This window comes from Chiloscyllium plagiosum, chromosome 10 (assembly GCF_004010195.1).
Source record: "Chiloscyllium plagiosum isolate BGI_BamShark_2017 chromosome 10, ASM401019v2, whole genome shotgun sequence".
NCBI lineage: Eukaryota > Metazoa > Chordata > Chondrichthyes > Orectolobiformes > Hemiscylliidae > Chiloscyllium > Chiloscyllium plagiosum.
The window spans coordinates 16,364,106-16,380,994 of record NC_057719.1 but is presented as its reverse complement, the minus strand read 5'-3'; the positions used below and the strand labels follow the sequence as shown (position 1 = coordinate 16,380,994).

Below are 16,889 nucleotides of genomic sequence, written 5' to 3'. Positions count from 1 at the left end.
TGTGCACATTCTTTGCAGCCATAAGACTGCATTCCTCACTCTGTTCTATTACCCTTATACACTTTGTATGGTCTGATCTGCCAGTACTGCGTGCCAAAAAAAAAACACTTTTCACTCTTCCTAGGTACATGTGACAATAGAACATAGAAGAATACAGCGCAGTACAGGCCCTTTGGCCCTCGATGTTGCACCGATCCAAGCCCACCTAACCTACAGTAGCCCACTATCCTCCATATGCCTATCAAATGCCCATTTAAATCCCCTTAAAGAGGGAGAGTCCACCACTGCTACTGGCAGGGCATTCCATGAACTCACGACTCGCTGAGTAAAGAATCTACCCCTAACATCTGTCCTATACCTACCACCCCTTAATTTAAAGCTATGCCCTCTCGTAATAGCTGACTCCATACGTGGAAAAAGGTTCTCATGGTCAACCCTATCTAAACCCCTAATCATCTTGTACACCTCTATCAAGTCACCCCTAAACCTTCTTTTCTCCAATGAAAACAGCCACAAGTGCCTCAGCCTTTCCTCATACGATCTTCTTACCATACCAGGCAACATCCTGGTAAACCTCCTCTGCACCCATTCCAGTGCCTCCACATCCTTCCTATAGTATGGCGACCAAAACTGCACACAATACTCCAGATGCGGCCACACCAGAGTCTTATACAACTGCAACATGACCTCAGGGCTCCGGAACTCAATTCCTCTACCGATTAAAAGCCAGTATGCCATATGCCTTCATTACCGCACTATTTTTACCTGGATGGCAACTTTCAGAGATCTGTGTACATGGACACCAAGATCCCTCCGCTCATCCACACTACCAAGTATCCGACCATTAGCCCAGTACCCCATCTTTTTGTTACTCTTAGCAAAGTGAATCACCTCACACTTACCTACATTGAACTCCATAAATCAAATCAAATCAAAAATCATTATTTCTGAAAACCTAGACATTCAAGAAGGAGAGAGAAAAAACAAATATGGGTACGAAATCATGTCTTGCATAAAATAAAATAAATTATGACATTTGGCCCAGCTGGTCCATGCATACTGTTAAAAAGAAGACCATGCTGGAATTGCAAAATGATCCAAACTTGTAGGATATGGAGCAAAGAAACTAAGTTCCAGGTTCATGATGATATCTAGTTGTTTAGTCTTTCCCTTCTAGATTTCTGAACAGATTTTGTGGAGCATGATGAGGATTAGAAAGACATAAAATCTTAGTGATGATTGCTGTCTCACTGCAGCAGTTAGCTATTGCAACCATGCTGCAAGAATCTTGCAAGAATGGTATTGAAGGGCAGCATAAATTTGCTAAGTAGGCCATGGATAGAATGTCATACTTAACATGGTGAAATTACTAATGTTACTGCATTGGTTTGGTTTCTATCTGCCAAAGTGAGCGCAAGCTTCTTTTAAGCTGGATATGATTTTGGGTCTGAAAGTTATTGATTGGAGTATGTGAGGTACTAGTCCCCAACATTTGAAGCCAGGACAATAACTCCTACAATATGAAAACAAATTGGTTTCTCTATTTAAGGAGGATGGCAGATTCCATTTTGGGAGGAAGGGAATTGTTTCTGTGACAGGATTTTTGAAGAATGTAAATAATCTGTCAGAAGAATTGACCTCCCTGTAATGTTACTTCAGAGTTTCCAGGGACAGTATGCATGGACCAGCTGGGCCAAATGTCATAATTTATTTTATTTTATGCAAGACATGATTTCGTACCCATATTCGTTTTTTCTCTCTCCTCCTTGAATGTCTAGGTTTTCAGAGTTTTATCGTCACTCATCTATCTGCTTAGATTTCAACAGCTTGGTGATCTGTAGCTTGCAGTTTGTTTTTGAACCAGTTGAATAACTTCCTGATTTATGCACTAATGCTGCTTCTCAAGTGTCTGTATCAAAAACTTTGAGTAATACATTCAGAAGTGTTCAATTGGTTTTAGATCCCTGGATTTGTTCCATGAATTTGAAAGTGATAACAAGTCTGTTTCCGTACTGTATATCTCTATGACTCTAAGTCTTATTCAATTGACGTCTGGTCACAGCCTGGATTGTCTCAAGTTGACAACAGCATGCTAAGCATCAACAACTTGGAGGCGTTAAACTCCAGCGCAGAATTTGGACCAACGAATATTTAACTTGCATAACTTAGCAGACAAATTCCATTCGAAAATGATGCAAGTAAGGAGGATAGAAATGAGCCTGTTTAATATTTGTTTCTAGCCCTTTTCAGAGTATTGATGTTAAGTATTTGGAAATGAATGTTCTACTTGGAGACCATCAACCAAGCTCTGAGTATTTTCACCAGCCCCATTAGTATAGTAGTCCAACAGTAATAGCCTTAGAGGCAGCTCATTGGTTATGCAGTCTACATTAAGATAAGTTTGTTAAATACCTACCTTTCTGGTTACAGACTCCAGCTTTATTAATAGTCATTACTTAGACTGCTGATAATCCCAATACCATTTTCATGTATACTTTAAAACATCAGGTCACTTATTGACTTAAGTGCCCCAAGATCTCTTTTTACAGCTGTTAAGAATATCTGTATACCTCCTAAACCAGTGCATTCAGACCTGGGTGGATGACCCCTACATTAGACTTCTCTACACCCAGAAACTGAAGTTTTTAATTAATTTTAAGTTTGGATGGCACTGTTCACATCAAAAGTCCTTAACTGCTGCTGGGTAAAATCAATTGTGCAAGTCTTTATCTCTGCCTCTTCCTCTCACCATCCTTCTTCTCACGTCATTCCCTCTCCCTTATCACTCATTGATACGTTGCTGATGTGAAACTTGAAATCACCACCTTTTTCAGAAAAGCAAAATATTGTGGATGCTCGAAACGCTCAGGCTGATAGCACTTGTGTTGAGAGAAACCAAGTTAACTTTTCAAATTGTTGATGACATTAGCATTGCCTATCTCTCTCTAGGCGCTGCCTGACCTGCCAAGTGTTGCTGGCCTTTTTTGTTTTCTTGAAAGTGATATAAGCAGAAAAGAGCTGGCGACATGCAGTTCAACAAAAATCAATGTTAAATTTAAATGTCAACCTATGAGATGTTTAGCACGAGAAATTAAAATGTTCACATGATATGATTGGACTTTTTTTTGCCAAGAAAAGTAAGTTTTAGTTTGTGTCTGACCTATCCCATTGCTTAAAATGGGTGCTTTAAAAAAAATGTGGAATTAGATCCTTCATCTAGTTTTTCCTTTAGAAATTGATTAGATTGTTCAAGTGGTTGAAAAAAAGCATGGTTTGTAGAAATACTGGCAAACAGTGAATAAATGTGATTGGAATCATTTGGTGAGCGAAAAATAAGAGTAAACACACATTGTGCCAAGTGACCTCTTCTGTGTTGTAACATCTGTGTATCTCTACATAATTTAACTCACTTACTCTAGGGAGCTGTATGATCATTGATAAGTGGTCTATTGAAAATTTGTTTGCATTTAGACTGTGCACAACAGTAAATTTAGTTCAAGATCAAATAATTTAGAACTGTAAAAAATGCTGAACTCCAGATGGACAAATTTCCATCCAGTCAATTAACACTTAATGAAAAATATTTTCCACTTTCCAACAGTATTTTCTAATTCGTTGTTAACTGCTTTCTTACTATTGCAGCAACATTTAAAAGAAGCAAATGAGGCTCTAGATTCTGCATCAAGACTAGCTGAACAATTGGACCTTAAAGAGGAGCAACTGGAAGATCTTAAAAAGCAAGGTAATGCATTGTTTTGCATGTGTAAATTGATTCATTAGAAAGGTGGTAACGTTTTCATATTCCATCTTCATTCTTTCAACTTCAAACTCATTTATGACTTTAAGGCATTTCAGCTCTGTGGCAACTTTGGAAACTTGATTCGGAGGATTCAAACTTAGAATTCTATAGAAGTGTCAGAGAGACAGTAAATACATTTAGGAATTCTGGACAAAAAAGAGAAGGTGGGGGATGAGTCAATAGTTTGGAAGTACAGCAAGATCAAGAGTTGGATTTTTGAAGAATTGTATGATAATTGCAGATTTGAAGGACAATATCGGAAGAGACGAAGCAGTTTCATGCATGATAGAAATAACTAATCTCTGAAGGTTGAAAATCAATGGAGGAGGTTGAGGGGAATAACTTTAGTTATTGCAGCACAGGACTGTTAACTTTATAAGATTAACAGATATTTGAGTGAAATGGACTTTATCCATCAGTGTTTAAAGATGTAGTTAACTTGTGCAAGTTTAATAGTTTAGGCTTGATGAATCTGAAGAAACATCTGCTCATTGAATAAAAACATGTGTAGTACAATTTTTTTTTCGTGACTCCATGAAACGTTTTCATCCAAACCTCTGTACAAATTGTGGCAAAACATTCAATTACTGTTTTAGAGGGTATGATTCTGTATACATTGCATCTTGAGAACAAATTAGTCTGAACATGCCCAGGAAACAAAGTAAATGTATTACTTGTGAACTTAAATCAGTGCATAGATAAAACTTCCTCATTCTTTACATTGATAACTTTGACAGAAAATATGCAACACGGTAGTTGTACAGCTATTATGCAAGTTTATTCTCATTTGCCTTGGGATGCATAGCTTTGTTTCATATTGGTCAGATCCAGACCATCAACGTAAAGCTAAATCTGTAGTAATGGCAATGAAATAGGATTTTCACATGAGATGAGAAGTCACTTATCATTATGTTGCATTTTGTTTGTGTGTAATGTATTTAAAAATTGACAACAGGCAATAAAGAGGCTGATAAAGTTTAATTTGGAGTAATCCATTCATGAGTAATATCATGAGGTGATTCAATTTACTGCTGAGCCATGCAGATTAATAAATGACTCAGTTTAGCCCAGGTGGCAGTAGCAGTGTTGTCTCTGCGACCTGCACTTTGGGCGTATCAGTCAGCCATGAGTTTTGTTCCTGATCACTATCAGCAACTTGTCCGGAATGTGTATTAACACCAGACAACCATAAAGGCACCACTGGCCTTAGCTGTGATACCCTTTATATTTGAGGTTTCCTGCAAACATTTGCCATTCAGATTCATGCACAAATGGTGACTGGGTGCCTTACGGTGTCTGCTTCCTGTGGAGCCATTTCTTGACATGCTTCACAGTCCTTGACAATCTTCCAATGAGAAGTTCAGAAATGCTTGGTCTCATGAGATGCTTCATCGTTGAGGATTAACATGTTTGATAAGGAACGTCTGTGCTCTTTCTTTGAAACTTCAGCAAACTTATATAATTCCAGCATTAGTTAAGATGAGTCTTCTTTCTTTATTCTTCGACAAAAATGAGGGTACATAGCTGGAGATTGTGGGAAATGTTTAATTGTTTTCGTATGAAGGATGAATTGCTAACATAGGCTGAAAAATAAAAAAAAACCGGAGGGGGAACAAATATAGAGCATAACGTTGGGTGCTCCGTGGGCAGGAATTTTGTTCATCCAGTTCTATGGAAAGCAGGTCTGAACAGAAACAAAGTAACATTTGTATTTAAAGTTGTGAAGAGGCTTTTTGCATTTAATTTATGCAATGGTTCATTTTATTTAAGAACATGAACAAAATGGACTTGAAATGCATTTTTTAAACATGGAGACAGACGTAGTGAATAAAATGGAAGCAACTAAATGATGGATTTAAAAAAATGGAGTGTGACAGACATGCAGTTGACGGGACTGTCAGTAAACTTATGGTTCACAGCTGTATGTCTGGATTGCTATCTGCAAAAGATGATCTTGAAAAGATGTACCGCCTGTTTCTGACCTCTATTAAATAAAGACTTGACAGCATTTAAAGGGAAAAAAAAACCTTGGCCTTTTCTTGGTTATGAAAGTATAAACATTGAATAAGGCGCAGAGGTAGGCCATTCAGCCACTCGAGCTTGCTCTGCCATTCAGTAATATTATGGTTAATCTGTTTATTTCATATTCAGCCTTCACCTTTGCCTTGATAACCTTCCCTATTAAGAGTCTACCTACCTCTGCTGTAAAGGTTTTCATGAACCTGCCTCCAATGCCTTATGAGGCTGGGAGTTTGAGAAAATAAAGTTCTGAGAGAAAATAATATCTCATCTGTATCATAAAAGGGTAAACTGTAATTTTAAATCTGTACACTCTAGTCCTGGGCTCACCTACAAAGAGAAAAATCTTTTCCACCTTGTCAAGTCTGTTCAGAATCTTGTGTTCTTTAACCATGTTGCCTCTCCACCTTCTAAACTCTAGTGGAAGCAAATCTAATCAGTCCAATCTTTCCTCATAAGAAAATGTTTCTTTTATTCATTCGGACATGGGTGTCACTGGCTAGACCAGCATTTATTGCCCATTCCTAGATGACTTTGAAAAGACAGTGAGCTGCTGCCCTGAACTGCAGTCCATGTGCTATAGGTAGACTCACAATTCCCTTAGGGACCACATTTTGGGATTTTGACTCCAAGGACCCTTGATATACTTTGAAGTCAGGACGGTGAGTGGCTTAGACGGGAACTTGCAGGTAATGGTGTTCTCATGTCTCTGTTGCCCTTGTCCTTTTAGAAGAAAGTGTCTGTGGCTGTGAGCTTGGAAGGTATTTTCTAACCAGCCTTGGTGAATTTCTGTATTGGTGGTGTAGGAAGTGGATGCTTGCGAATGTGGAGCCAGTCAAGTGAGCTGCTTTGTCCTACATGGTATCAAGCAGCTTGAATGTTGGAGTTGCACTCCTCAGGCAAGTGGGGAATAGCTCACCACTTGGCTACACAAAGCCTGTCCCCCATCACACTCCTGATTTGTGCCTTGTAGGTGATGGACGGGCTTAGTGGAATTGGGTGAGTTGCTTGCTGCATACTCTGACTCTCGCCACCTTCTGTAGCTGCTGAATTAATATGGGGAATCCAGTTGAGATTCTGGTCAATGGCAATCCCCAGGATGTTGATGGTAGGCTTCAGTGATGGTAGCACCATTGAATGTTGAGGGATGGTGGTTAGATTGTCACTTATTAGAGATGGTAATTTGCAATGTATCAGTGTAACAAATCTCCTTCCATCAACTATACAGCCATCCTTAAATAAGGAGACCAAAACACACACCATATCCTCTTTTGTCTGTAAGACCATAACAAATAGGTGTAAGCAGGGGCCATTGAGCCCTCAAGTTTGCTCTGCCATTCAGTAGGATCATGGCTAAGCTGTCATTCCTTATGGCCACTTTCCTGCTCTTTCTTCATAACCCTTGATTCCCCTACTGATCTCATTCCTGATGAAGGGCTTTTACCCGAAATGTCAACTCACCTCTCCTCGGATGCTGCCTGATCTGTTGCGTTTTTCCAGCACCATCCTCTCGACTCTAAACTCCAGCATCTGCAGTCCTCACTTTCCCCTACTGGTCTGTCTATCTCTGCCTTAAATATGCTTAAGGGCTCTGTTTCCATTCCTTTCTGTGGCAAAGTGTTCCAAAGACTCAACTCACAGAGGAAATTCCTCCTCATCTCAGTCTTAAATTGGCATCCTGTTATTCTGAGATAATGCCCTCTGGTCTTAGGCTCTCCTGTGAGGGCTAACTCCTCTCATCATTTACTCTGTCAAACCCCTTAAGAATCTTTTATGTTTTGTAAAGATCACCTCTCACAAAATAATCTCCCCATCCCAGGGATGATCTTAATGAACCTCCTCCAAACTCTCTCCAATGAAATGATGTCTTTCCTTGAATAAAGTGGTAAGAACGACTCTGTTCTCCAGATGTGGTCTCGCAAACATCTTGTACAGTTGTAGGAAAACTTCCCTGCTCTTATACTCCAGTCCCCTTGAAATAATTCGAGTAGCCTTCCTGATTTTCTGCTGCACCTGTATACTCCCTTTGAGTCTAGAACTAGGAGACACTGTTTTAAAATTAAGGACAGAAGTCAGTTTTTTTTTTGAGGGTTGTGAGACTTTAGAATTCTGCCTGAGAAGGCATTGGGGACAGTGTTTCAAATGTATAAATGAAAAGTTCTTGTTTGGGAGTGAATCCAGGATTTTTTTTAGAGGGGTGGGGTTGAATTCGAATATGGAACTTGAATCACAAACTGACCAGCCATGTCTTATTGAATGTCAGTGCAGGCTTGAGAAACCGAATGGTTAAATGTTTTTTTTTTTGTTTTTGTAAACTGGCACTACTAATGTATGACAAAAGGAAGTGGAGCAGAACACGGTGAAATACTTTCATGTTTGAGAAACTTTTTGTTTCTGTTCCTGAAATGTGAAACGCCTAATTTTGACCAGAATTAATTATTTTGTTTGGAAATAAAAACATTTTTATGTGGAGAAATAGGTGAACCAGCAAAGTTGACTTCAGATTTTCAGCAATTCCCCAGTTGAAGTGATTCAAACTAGGTTACACTGTGTAGATATTTCAAGGGAATAACAGTTCAAATTGTTTGTTAACTTTTTTTGTAACTAACAATGGTTTGATTGCATTCATATTGAATGGGTCAACTACATTTGATCACTTCTTTGTTTGACTGAACATGATTGAATACAAATAGTTCCATTTAATCCATGATATTGGATTTTCATGTGTTTTAGGTACTCTTTGCCAGTGATGTTTCCTACATAACTTCATTCTTTCTTCCTATATAATTTATACATGCCCTTGGCTTCTGATCCGACTTTGATTACTCAGTGGTAAAATATTCATTGAAACACAAACAGTCGACCAGCCAAAAAAAAGCTGAGGTGGGGGTGGGTGCAGGGGTTAGAAAGGAGAGGAAAATAGAATGAGCCAAACTAAATATGGAGCTCAGAATGGTGCCGCATGTCTGATTTAATTCATATTGAACTAAACCAGCCTAGAAAACTAAAATGGTAACTTTCCCTTCTCCTTGCTGTTTAGGCTGGCATATATTTTGATTTTCAGCACAAGTGGGAACTCTTCTGTATTTTTCTCTGTATTTTATCAATCAGGAATGCTGCTAAAATTTCACACCCATTCTTTTTGTTGTCCTGGCCATCAAGTTTGCGGGGGTATATTTCTCTACTCTGAGTCTTCACCACTGGTGGGACCAGCATTTAATACCCTCCTCAATTGCCCTGGGAATGATGTTAAGCTTTCTCTGTTGAATTTCTGTAGCCTCTCTGGAGGTGTACACGCAGTGCTTTTCAGTAGGGTGTTTCAGGATTTTGACCCAGGGACAGTGAAGAAATGACGATATGGTTCCAAGTCAGGATGGTGCATCGTGTGGAAGTAAACTTCCAGATTATGTTCCTCGTATGAATCTGCTGCCTTTGTCATTTTAGATGTTAAAAGTTGTGGGTTTGGAAGGTCCTTTCAAAGGAACCTCGGCAAGTTGCTGTAGGTTTACACTGCTGCTGGCTCCATTGGTGGAGGGATTTTTTTTTTCAGTGGTGTGGGATGCCTGTCAAGCAAGGATCTTTGTCCTGGATACTGTTAAAATTCTGGCATTTTGATAGAGCTGTATTCATCTAGGAAAGTGAAGAGCATTTAATCATATTCCTGACTTATGCCCTGGTGGTGGGGAACAAGGTTTGGGAAGTCAGGAAGTGAGTCACCCAAAAAGGATTACGCAGCTTCTGACCTGCTGTTTTAGCCATGGTATGTTTGCGATTCAGTTCAGTTTCTTCAGGTAATTAATATCAACAGAGAAATAGCATCGATGAAACCTAAGCGACTAACAGTGACAACATGCCAGGATTTAATCCTGGGATCCTAAAAAGTGTAGCTTCACAGTTGATTAAAGCACCAAGGCTGGTTGAAAGACTCGATTGATGCTATTTAACACAAGTGATTAGGGACATGTGAGGTTAAGCAAACCACTCCTGGTTCTTTTAAGATACAAATTTAATTCCAGTGTACCAATGTTCTAATCATTAGGAAGTTGAAGAAAACAAAACATTAGAACTTATAGATTTGTTAGCCTCCTGTCAGTTGCCAGGAAATTTCTGGAATGCATTATTGAGGTTTATGAGATTATGTTAGAATGGATAGTTCTTGGAGAATACCAGCATAATTTTAATAAACAGCAACTTTTCCACACTAATCTGAATTCACAATGCTTATTGTAAAATCCTCATTCTCACTTTTGAATTCATGGGTGGAAAATGTCACTGGCAGTGACTGATAAACTCAATAAAATGAAGAGAAATGAAATGTGTGTAACTTGCAAATATTTGTTTCTCACCTCTCACTTTTAGATATATAACATTTGCTTTTAGACATATAACATTTGCTCTTGATGCTAAATGACTGTTTTCCAACTCAAAAAGGAACCTCACGCCATTAATCTTTATTTCTTAACTAGTTGTGACTCAACAGGATGTGTTGGAAGATGCACAGAGAAAACTGCTGAACCTAGTCAATAACAGTGAAGGTAGAATTGACAAGTAAGTATCTGATACTCATCTTTATTTTGGAAATCTATGAAAATGTTCTCACTTCAGAAAATAGTTACTTACAACTCTAATGTGGCTGTACTCAAGCCAGAAAGTATCTCAATGGATGATTTTTGGGTTATGTGATGCATTGTTTTGTTCAGGACTGAGATAATTCAATTTGAGGTATAGAGGCAGTTTTAGCCGAGCAAATTATCAAAAGCAAAACATTAGGAAATGTTTGACTTTCAGTAATACCCATTTGGACAATTGTCATACTCCATATCTACCTTTTTTCTTTCTTGACCATTGTCATCACCATTTGGCTTTTTCCTTTGTTGCTTAATATATTTTTTAGATTAGATTAGATTACCTACAGTGTGGAAACAGACCCTTTGGCCCAACAAGTCCACACCGACCCTCCGAAGAGCAACCCACCAGAGCCATTCCTCTTTATTTACCCCTGACCAACACACCTAACACTACAGGCAATTTAACATGGCCAATTCACCTAACCTGCACATCTTTGGACTGTGGGAGGAAACTCGCGCAGACACGGGGAGAATGTGCAAACTCCACACACACAGTTGCCCAAGGTGGGAATCAAACCCGGGACCCTGGTGCTGTGAGGCATCAGTGCTAACCACTGAGCCATCTTGATCTCCATCATATAACAGACTTGCCCTGTGAGATTTTAGCTCCTTCCCTAATTGAATCTGCTGCATCTCTGACTTCCAGTTCTAATGAAAGATCATCAATTTGAAATGATAGCTTTATTTCTCTCCTGCACATATTTAGCATTTGTAGCAACTTAGTATTGGCTAATGCGTTTTACTCTAGATCTAACCTTTACATTTTATAACTTTATGAATTTGTTTTGGCAATTTTCTGATTTATTGGCCAATCATATGTTCAGTTTTGGTTTAAAATTCTCATTTTGATTCATATCCCTCACTGATATTTAAGCTTTCTTTGATCACTGAAATCTGAATACTGTGGTCCTCTGCACACGTCAGTCACAACCCAGCATGATTTCCTTGTATTTCTGATGTGAGAATGAAACGAGAGAAACTCGTCGATGTAGAGAGTAATATTCACATGGACAGAGGATTGATTAGATAACAGGAAGCAGTATTACAGAATTAGTATGATGCAGACAATGACCATTTGACTGATAAACTCAATAAAATGAAGAGAAATGAAATGTGAGTAACTTGCAATTTGTTTCTCACCTCTCACTTTTAGATATATAACATTTGCTTTTAGACATGTTCGCACCTGCTCTTCAAATGAGTATTGTGATCTCATGCCAGTCTCTTGCTTTTTCACTATGCCCTTGTACATTTCTATCTACATAATCATCCAGTGCCACCTTGAATGCCTCAATGGAACTTACCTCGACCACACTTCCAGGCAGTGTGTTCCATTCATCATCCGTGTTCGCTGTGCACATCACTAAGTCTTTGTCTTTTCATGTGTTTCATTCTTTTTATGACTGAGCACAACTTTTCCCTATCTAACGTTTCCAACCCACAGTAAACATAAGTGAGTCATTTGTGGGTTGCCAAGATAATTTGACAAGGACGACCACAGGGCTCAATGCTGGGACCTGAACTGTTTACAATTTGTAAATTAATAACATAATAAAGATGCTGTATGTAAAGTTGTTCAAGGATAGTAGGAAAGTAAATCCTGAAAAGGACATAGGAGTCTGAAAACAAGTGAAGATATAGGGTAAGTGAGTGGACACAAATTTAGCAAATGAAGTATAATGTGGAAGAAAGAATAGCAAGCAAACATATTAGTTAACTGAAGAGATATACAACTCTGAGATACAGAGGGATCAAAGTGCCCTGATACCTGAATCATGCAACTTTAGTATACATGGGTCAAGAGTGTGATGCTGGAAAAGCACAGCAGATCAGGCAGCATCTGAGGAGCAGGGGAATCAGTGTTTCTGGCATAAGTTGAACTCCTGATGAAGGACTTATGGTTGTAGTGCCGATTCTCCTGCACCACACTCGCGACTCTGATCTCAAGCATCTGCAGCCCTGTAGTCACTTTCTCCTAACTTTAGTATATATGTGCAGCAAGTAAGAAAGGCAAATTGAATGTTTTTTTTAATATTGTAAAAGGAATGGATACCTAAGTAGGATGCTTTACTACAGTTGTACAGGTCACATCTGTGCTTTCTATCATTTTGGTCATCTTATTTAAAAGAGGGCATAATTTCATTAGAAGCTATTCAGATATCAGGGGTGGGGGAGCATTTTCCTATTAGGAAAGGATAGACACACTGGTCATATCCATTTTGAGTCTAAAAGAATCATATTGAAACCTGTAAAATCCTGAGGAGGCTCGTCAGGAAGACGCTGAAAGAATTTTTACCTATATTGAGTGTAGACCAAAGGGGAACAGTTTAAGAATATAGTCTCTATTTGTGAGCCCAACCAGGTAATGTCAATGGCTATTCATTTTTAAGGATCAGTGCATTCAAACTGAGTTCTGATAGCCAATATTCACTCATGAAGACTTTATCATGGTGGGTGAACAATTAGTGAAAATTCTAGCTGATACCTCATTTAACCCCTGACTCCCACTGCACCCCAACCTTTTATACCAGTTTTTGTACTGTACTGTTACCTCACTTGCAATCAGCTAATTCTTAACAGCTTGGAGTTTGCATATGGGAATCTTTATCCATATCTCGGTATCATACCACAAACTTCATTCAACCGTGCACAACTGACAAATTTATAGAGATGCTAAAATGGTCAGCAATAACCTCATATCTTCACACAACAGGAAAATATATGTTAAAAATTGCTTCTGTATTTGAAATATCATGGAGCAAATATTGAACAGAGAATGAAACAGGGATCATAAAACAAAACCTTGATCACATTTTTATCAGCTGAATTCAACAGCTCAGTTTGCAATATGTTTCCAATTGTAAAGTGTATTTTTAAACAGTAACATTAAAGGTCCTGTTGTCTGGCATGCCAGCCAATTCAAGTATGGATTTGTCATTTCCGTTCTTGTTCCTAACCAGATCCCGTTTATTTTAAAGGGTCTTGATGAGAAATTTATTTGTGGGTTACTTCCATACTCCAAAGAACAAGCGTGATGAAGCAATAAGACTGTTGGGAAATGTTTTGGGGTTAAAGAAAGAAGAGATTAAAGAGGTAGGATGAAATGGTCGCTGTCTTTTCAAGTGCAGTTCATCAGATTGCAAGAACATTACAAAGAAACTTGTTTTCTTTAAAGAAGGTATCTCCTATTAGATGCTGATCCTGCTGTGTATTTTATTAAATTCTGATTTATAAACTACCCCCTTCTACACATACCACCTGCATAAAACCAACTTTTTCTGAGCTCTGGAGAAGGGTCACTAGACCTGAAATTGTTAACTCTGATTTCTCTCCACAGGTTCTGCCAGACCTAAGTTTTTCCAGCAATTTCTGTTTGTCTTCCATCTCCTTTGTACCCCAAAGAGTTGACTATTTGACTCAGCTCGATTAATTTTGATTCTGGTTCCTCAGCTTACCCAGTAAAATTTCGGTATATTGAGCATGGTAATAAATTGATACTTTGAACTCCTGTCTTGGAAGTTTGAAGAGGTGCTGTGATTTGCTGCCCCTCTTTGGCTGGTTATTGGTTCAGACCATTGCCTCTAAAAGGTTGGTCTATTTATTACTAATCAGTAAGTGTTGATGTTGCTCACAATTTGCAGTTATTAATTACCAGTGGTACTCTTGAGGTGCTAGCCTATTTCTGACAGGAATTCTGCTCAGGCATGCAATCTATATTTCAAATTTACTACTGAATTCTCAAACTATCCAAGTTCCTACACCTTGAAAATCATTCTAATTATGTTAAGCATATCCAATACACAGTTCAAAAATCATTATAGTGTATCAGCAAATGAATCATTCAAATCTTTGTTAAATTAAACTGTGATAATCTTATCTGTTCTCACTATTTTGCATAACAATTCATAAGCTACAATCTATTCTCATGTTGTTAAATCCCTACTATTTAGAATAGAGAACTTATTCCATGCCCTTAATTTTGGAAAATGTCCAAATGATATTTTTGTATTTCCATTTTCTGTTCATTTGAATTGGTTCCATATTTATAAGTGTAACTTCTGTGCTATGTTTTCACTAGCTCTTGGATAGTGAGCATCGTGGAGTTACTGGATGGGTCACTAGTTGGCTTGGTGTTAACAGAGGTGGTGGAACACAAAGTTTCCCAAGTACGCCACAGAGACCAAACCAGAATCCTGACCTCAACAACGTAAGTCCTCTTTTCGTTTGCTTTCCTACATCTTTAGTTTTTAAAATGCTGAGTATGAAAATCACAGAATCCACTAGGTTTAAAGTTTTTGTGAAGACCTGTAGCTTGGGAGCTGGTTGGATTTGTTGTTGGTTTGTTCGCCAAGCTGGTAGGTTTGTTGGCAGACATTTTGTCCCCTTTCTAGGTGACATCATCAGTGGTGTGTTGCCCATGTGAAACACAGCTCTGCTGTTCTGATTTGAATTGATGTGGTTCTGTTTCAGCTGTTTCCGTTGCAGGGGTTTGTATATTGGGTCCAAGTCAATGTGTTTGTTGATGGAGTCTGAGGATGATTACCATGCTTCCAGGAATTCGGTTCACGAGTTGTCTGCCTGTTTGTCCTACATAGTGCTTAGTGCAGCTGTATGTGATTTTGTAAATTACATTTGTACAGCACATAGGGGGTATTGGGTCCTTTATTCTGGTGAGTGGCTGCCAGTTTATGTGCTGTCAAGATCCCTAGTGGTTGGAGCAGTTTGGTTGTCCGAAACTACAACAGCAACCACCCGAACGCCCACATGAGAAGCTGCATAAGGACCCTGTTCAAGAGAACAGCAACACACTGTGGCACCCCAGAATTGCGAAGAGAGGAAGAACAACATTAATCGGTACAAAGTCTTTGCCAAAAATGGATAGCTTCATAGCTTGGCCCACAGATGCCTGGCAGACACGCAATATCAAGATGACAAGCAACACACTGTGGCACCCCAGAATTGCGAAGAGAGGAAGAACAACACCGGTACAAAGTCTTTGCCAAAAATGGATAGCTTCATAGCTTGGCCCACAGATGCCTGGCAGACACACAATATCAAGATGACAAGACATACCCCAACGGACTGCCCACTTTCCCATACATTAAAAACATTTTAGAACTGACAACCAGACTGCTCCAACCACTAGGGATCTTTACAGGACAACAAACTGGCAGCCACTCTCAGATAGCCGTTCACCAGAATAAAGGAACCAATCCCCACTAAACACAGGGCGAATGTAATTTACAAAACCCCATGCAGCGACTGCACTGAGCAATATGTAGGACAAACAGGCAGTCAACTAGCAACCCACATCCATGAACACCAACTAGCAACCAAGCAACACTACCAACTTGCCCTGGTATCCATACACATGGACAACAAGAACCATGAGTTTGACTGGGATACCACAACGACATTAGGACAGGCAAAACAAAGAACAGCAAGGGAATTCCTGGAAGCATGGTGCATCGTCAGACTCCATGAACAAATACGTTGACCTGGACCCAACATACAAACCGCTGCAGTGGAAAGACTGGAACTGGCACCAATAGCTCATCAGAATTACGTCAATTCAAAGTGGAACAGTACAGCAGCGCTTCACAGGAGGCAACACAGCACTGATGATGTCACCAAGAAAGGGGATGAAACATCTATTAACAAACCTACCAGCTCAGCGAACAGACTAACAACAAATCTATCCTCTAGATTAAATCAGCCCCATCTGAAGTATCCAGTTCTGGCATCACACTTTAGGAAATCTCAGATAAGGTTCACAACAATGGTTCAGTGATGGGGAACATCAATTATGCAGCAAATTTGAAGAAACTGGTATGGTTGGGATTTTTTAATGGTCACATGAACTCTTGGAGTAGTCCTCTCTGTACTTCTTCTCGCATGAGAATTCTTCTTTGCATTAAATGTTCTGGGAATCCTAGGGTTATTTTGTATGAGAGTTTGTAGACGTAAGATTTCACGGTATAGTATTTAGGGTGTAGGTTTGCACGCTGAGCTGTAGGTTTGATATCCAGACGTTTCATTACCTGGCTAGGTAACATCATCAGTGGTGACCTCCAAGTGAAGCGAAGCTGTTGTCTCCTGCTTTCTATTTATATGTTTGTCCTGGATGGGGTTCCTGGGGTTTGTGGTCAGGTCATTTCCTGTTCGTTTTCTGAGGGGTTGATAGATGGTATCTAGATCTATGTGTTTGTTTATGGCGTTGTGGTTGGAGTGCCAGGCCTCTAGGAATTCTCTGGCATGTCTTTATCTAGAACCCATCTGTAATCTTCTTCCCGACCTCTCCGCCCCCATCCCCACTCCGGCCAATCACCCTCACCTTAACCTCCTTCCACCTATCGCATTCCCAACGCCTTTCCCCCAAGTCCCTCCTCCCTACCTTTTATCTTAGCCTGCTTGGCACACCTTCCTCATTCCTGAAGGAGGGC

General features: G+C 39.3%; 1 protein-coding gene across 3 annotated transcripts in view; it reads left to right on the top strand.

The window, feature by feature from the left end:
* The window catches only part of trip11 (thyroid hormone receptor interactor 11), a 107,969-nt gene that overhangs the window by 78,787 nt on the left and 12,293 nt on the right, over nucleotides 1–16,889 (top strand). For all 3 annotated transcript variants that reach the window (XR_006312699.1, XR_006312698.1, XM_043697132.1), the window contains exons 16-19: nucleotides 3,643–3,742; nucleotides 10,285–10,366; nucleotides 13,425–13,539; nucleotides 14,525–14,653. Coding sequence is in view for 1 of the 3 variants with exons in the window: in XM_043697132.1 (XP_043553067.1) it covers nucleotides 3,643–3,742; nucleotides 10,285–10,366; nucleotides 13,425–13,539; nucleotides 14,525–14,653 (426 nt within the window). In the remaining 2 variants the exon portion in view is untranslated. The remainder of the gene's footprint in view (nucleotides 1–3,642; nucleotides 3,743–10,284; nucleotides 10,367–13,424; nucleotides 13,540–14,524; nucleotides 14,654–16,889) is intronic.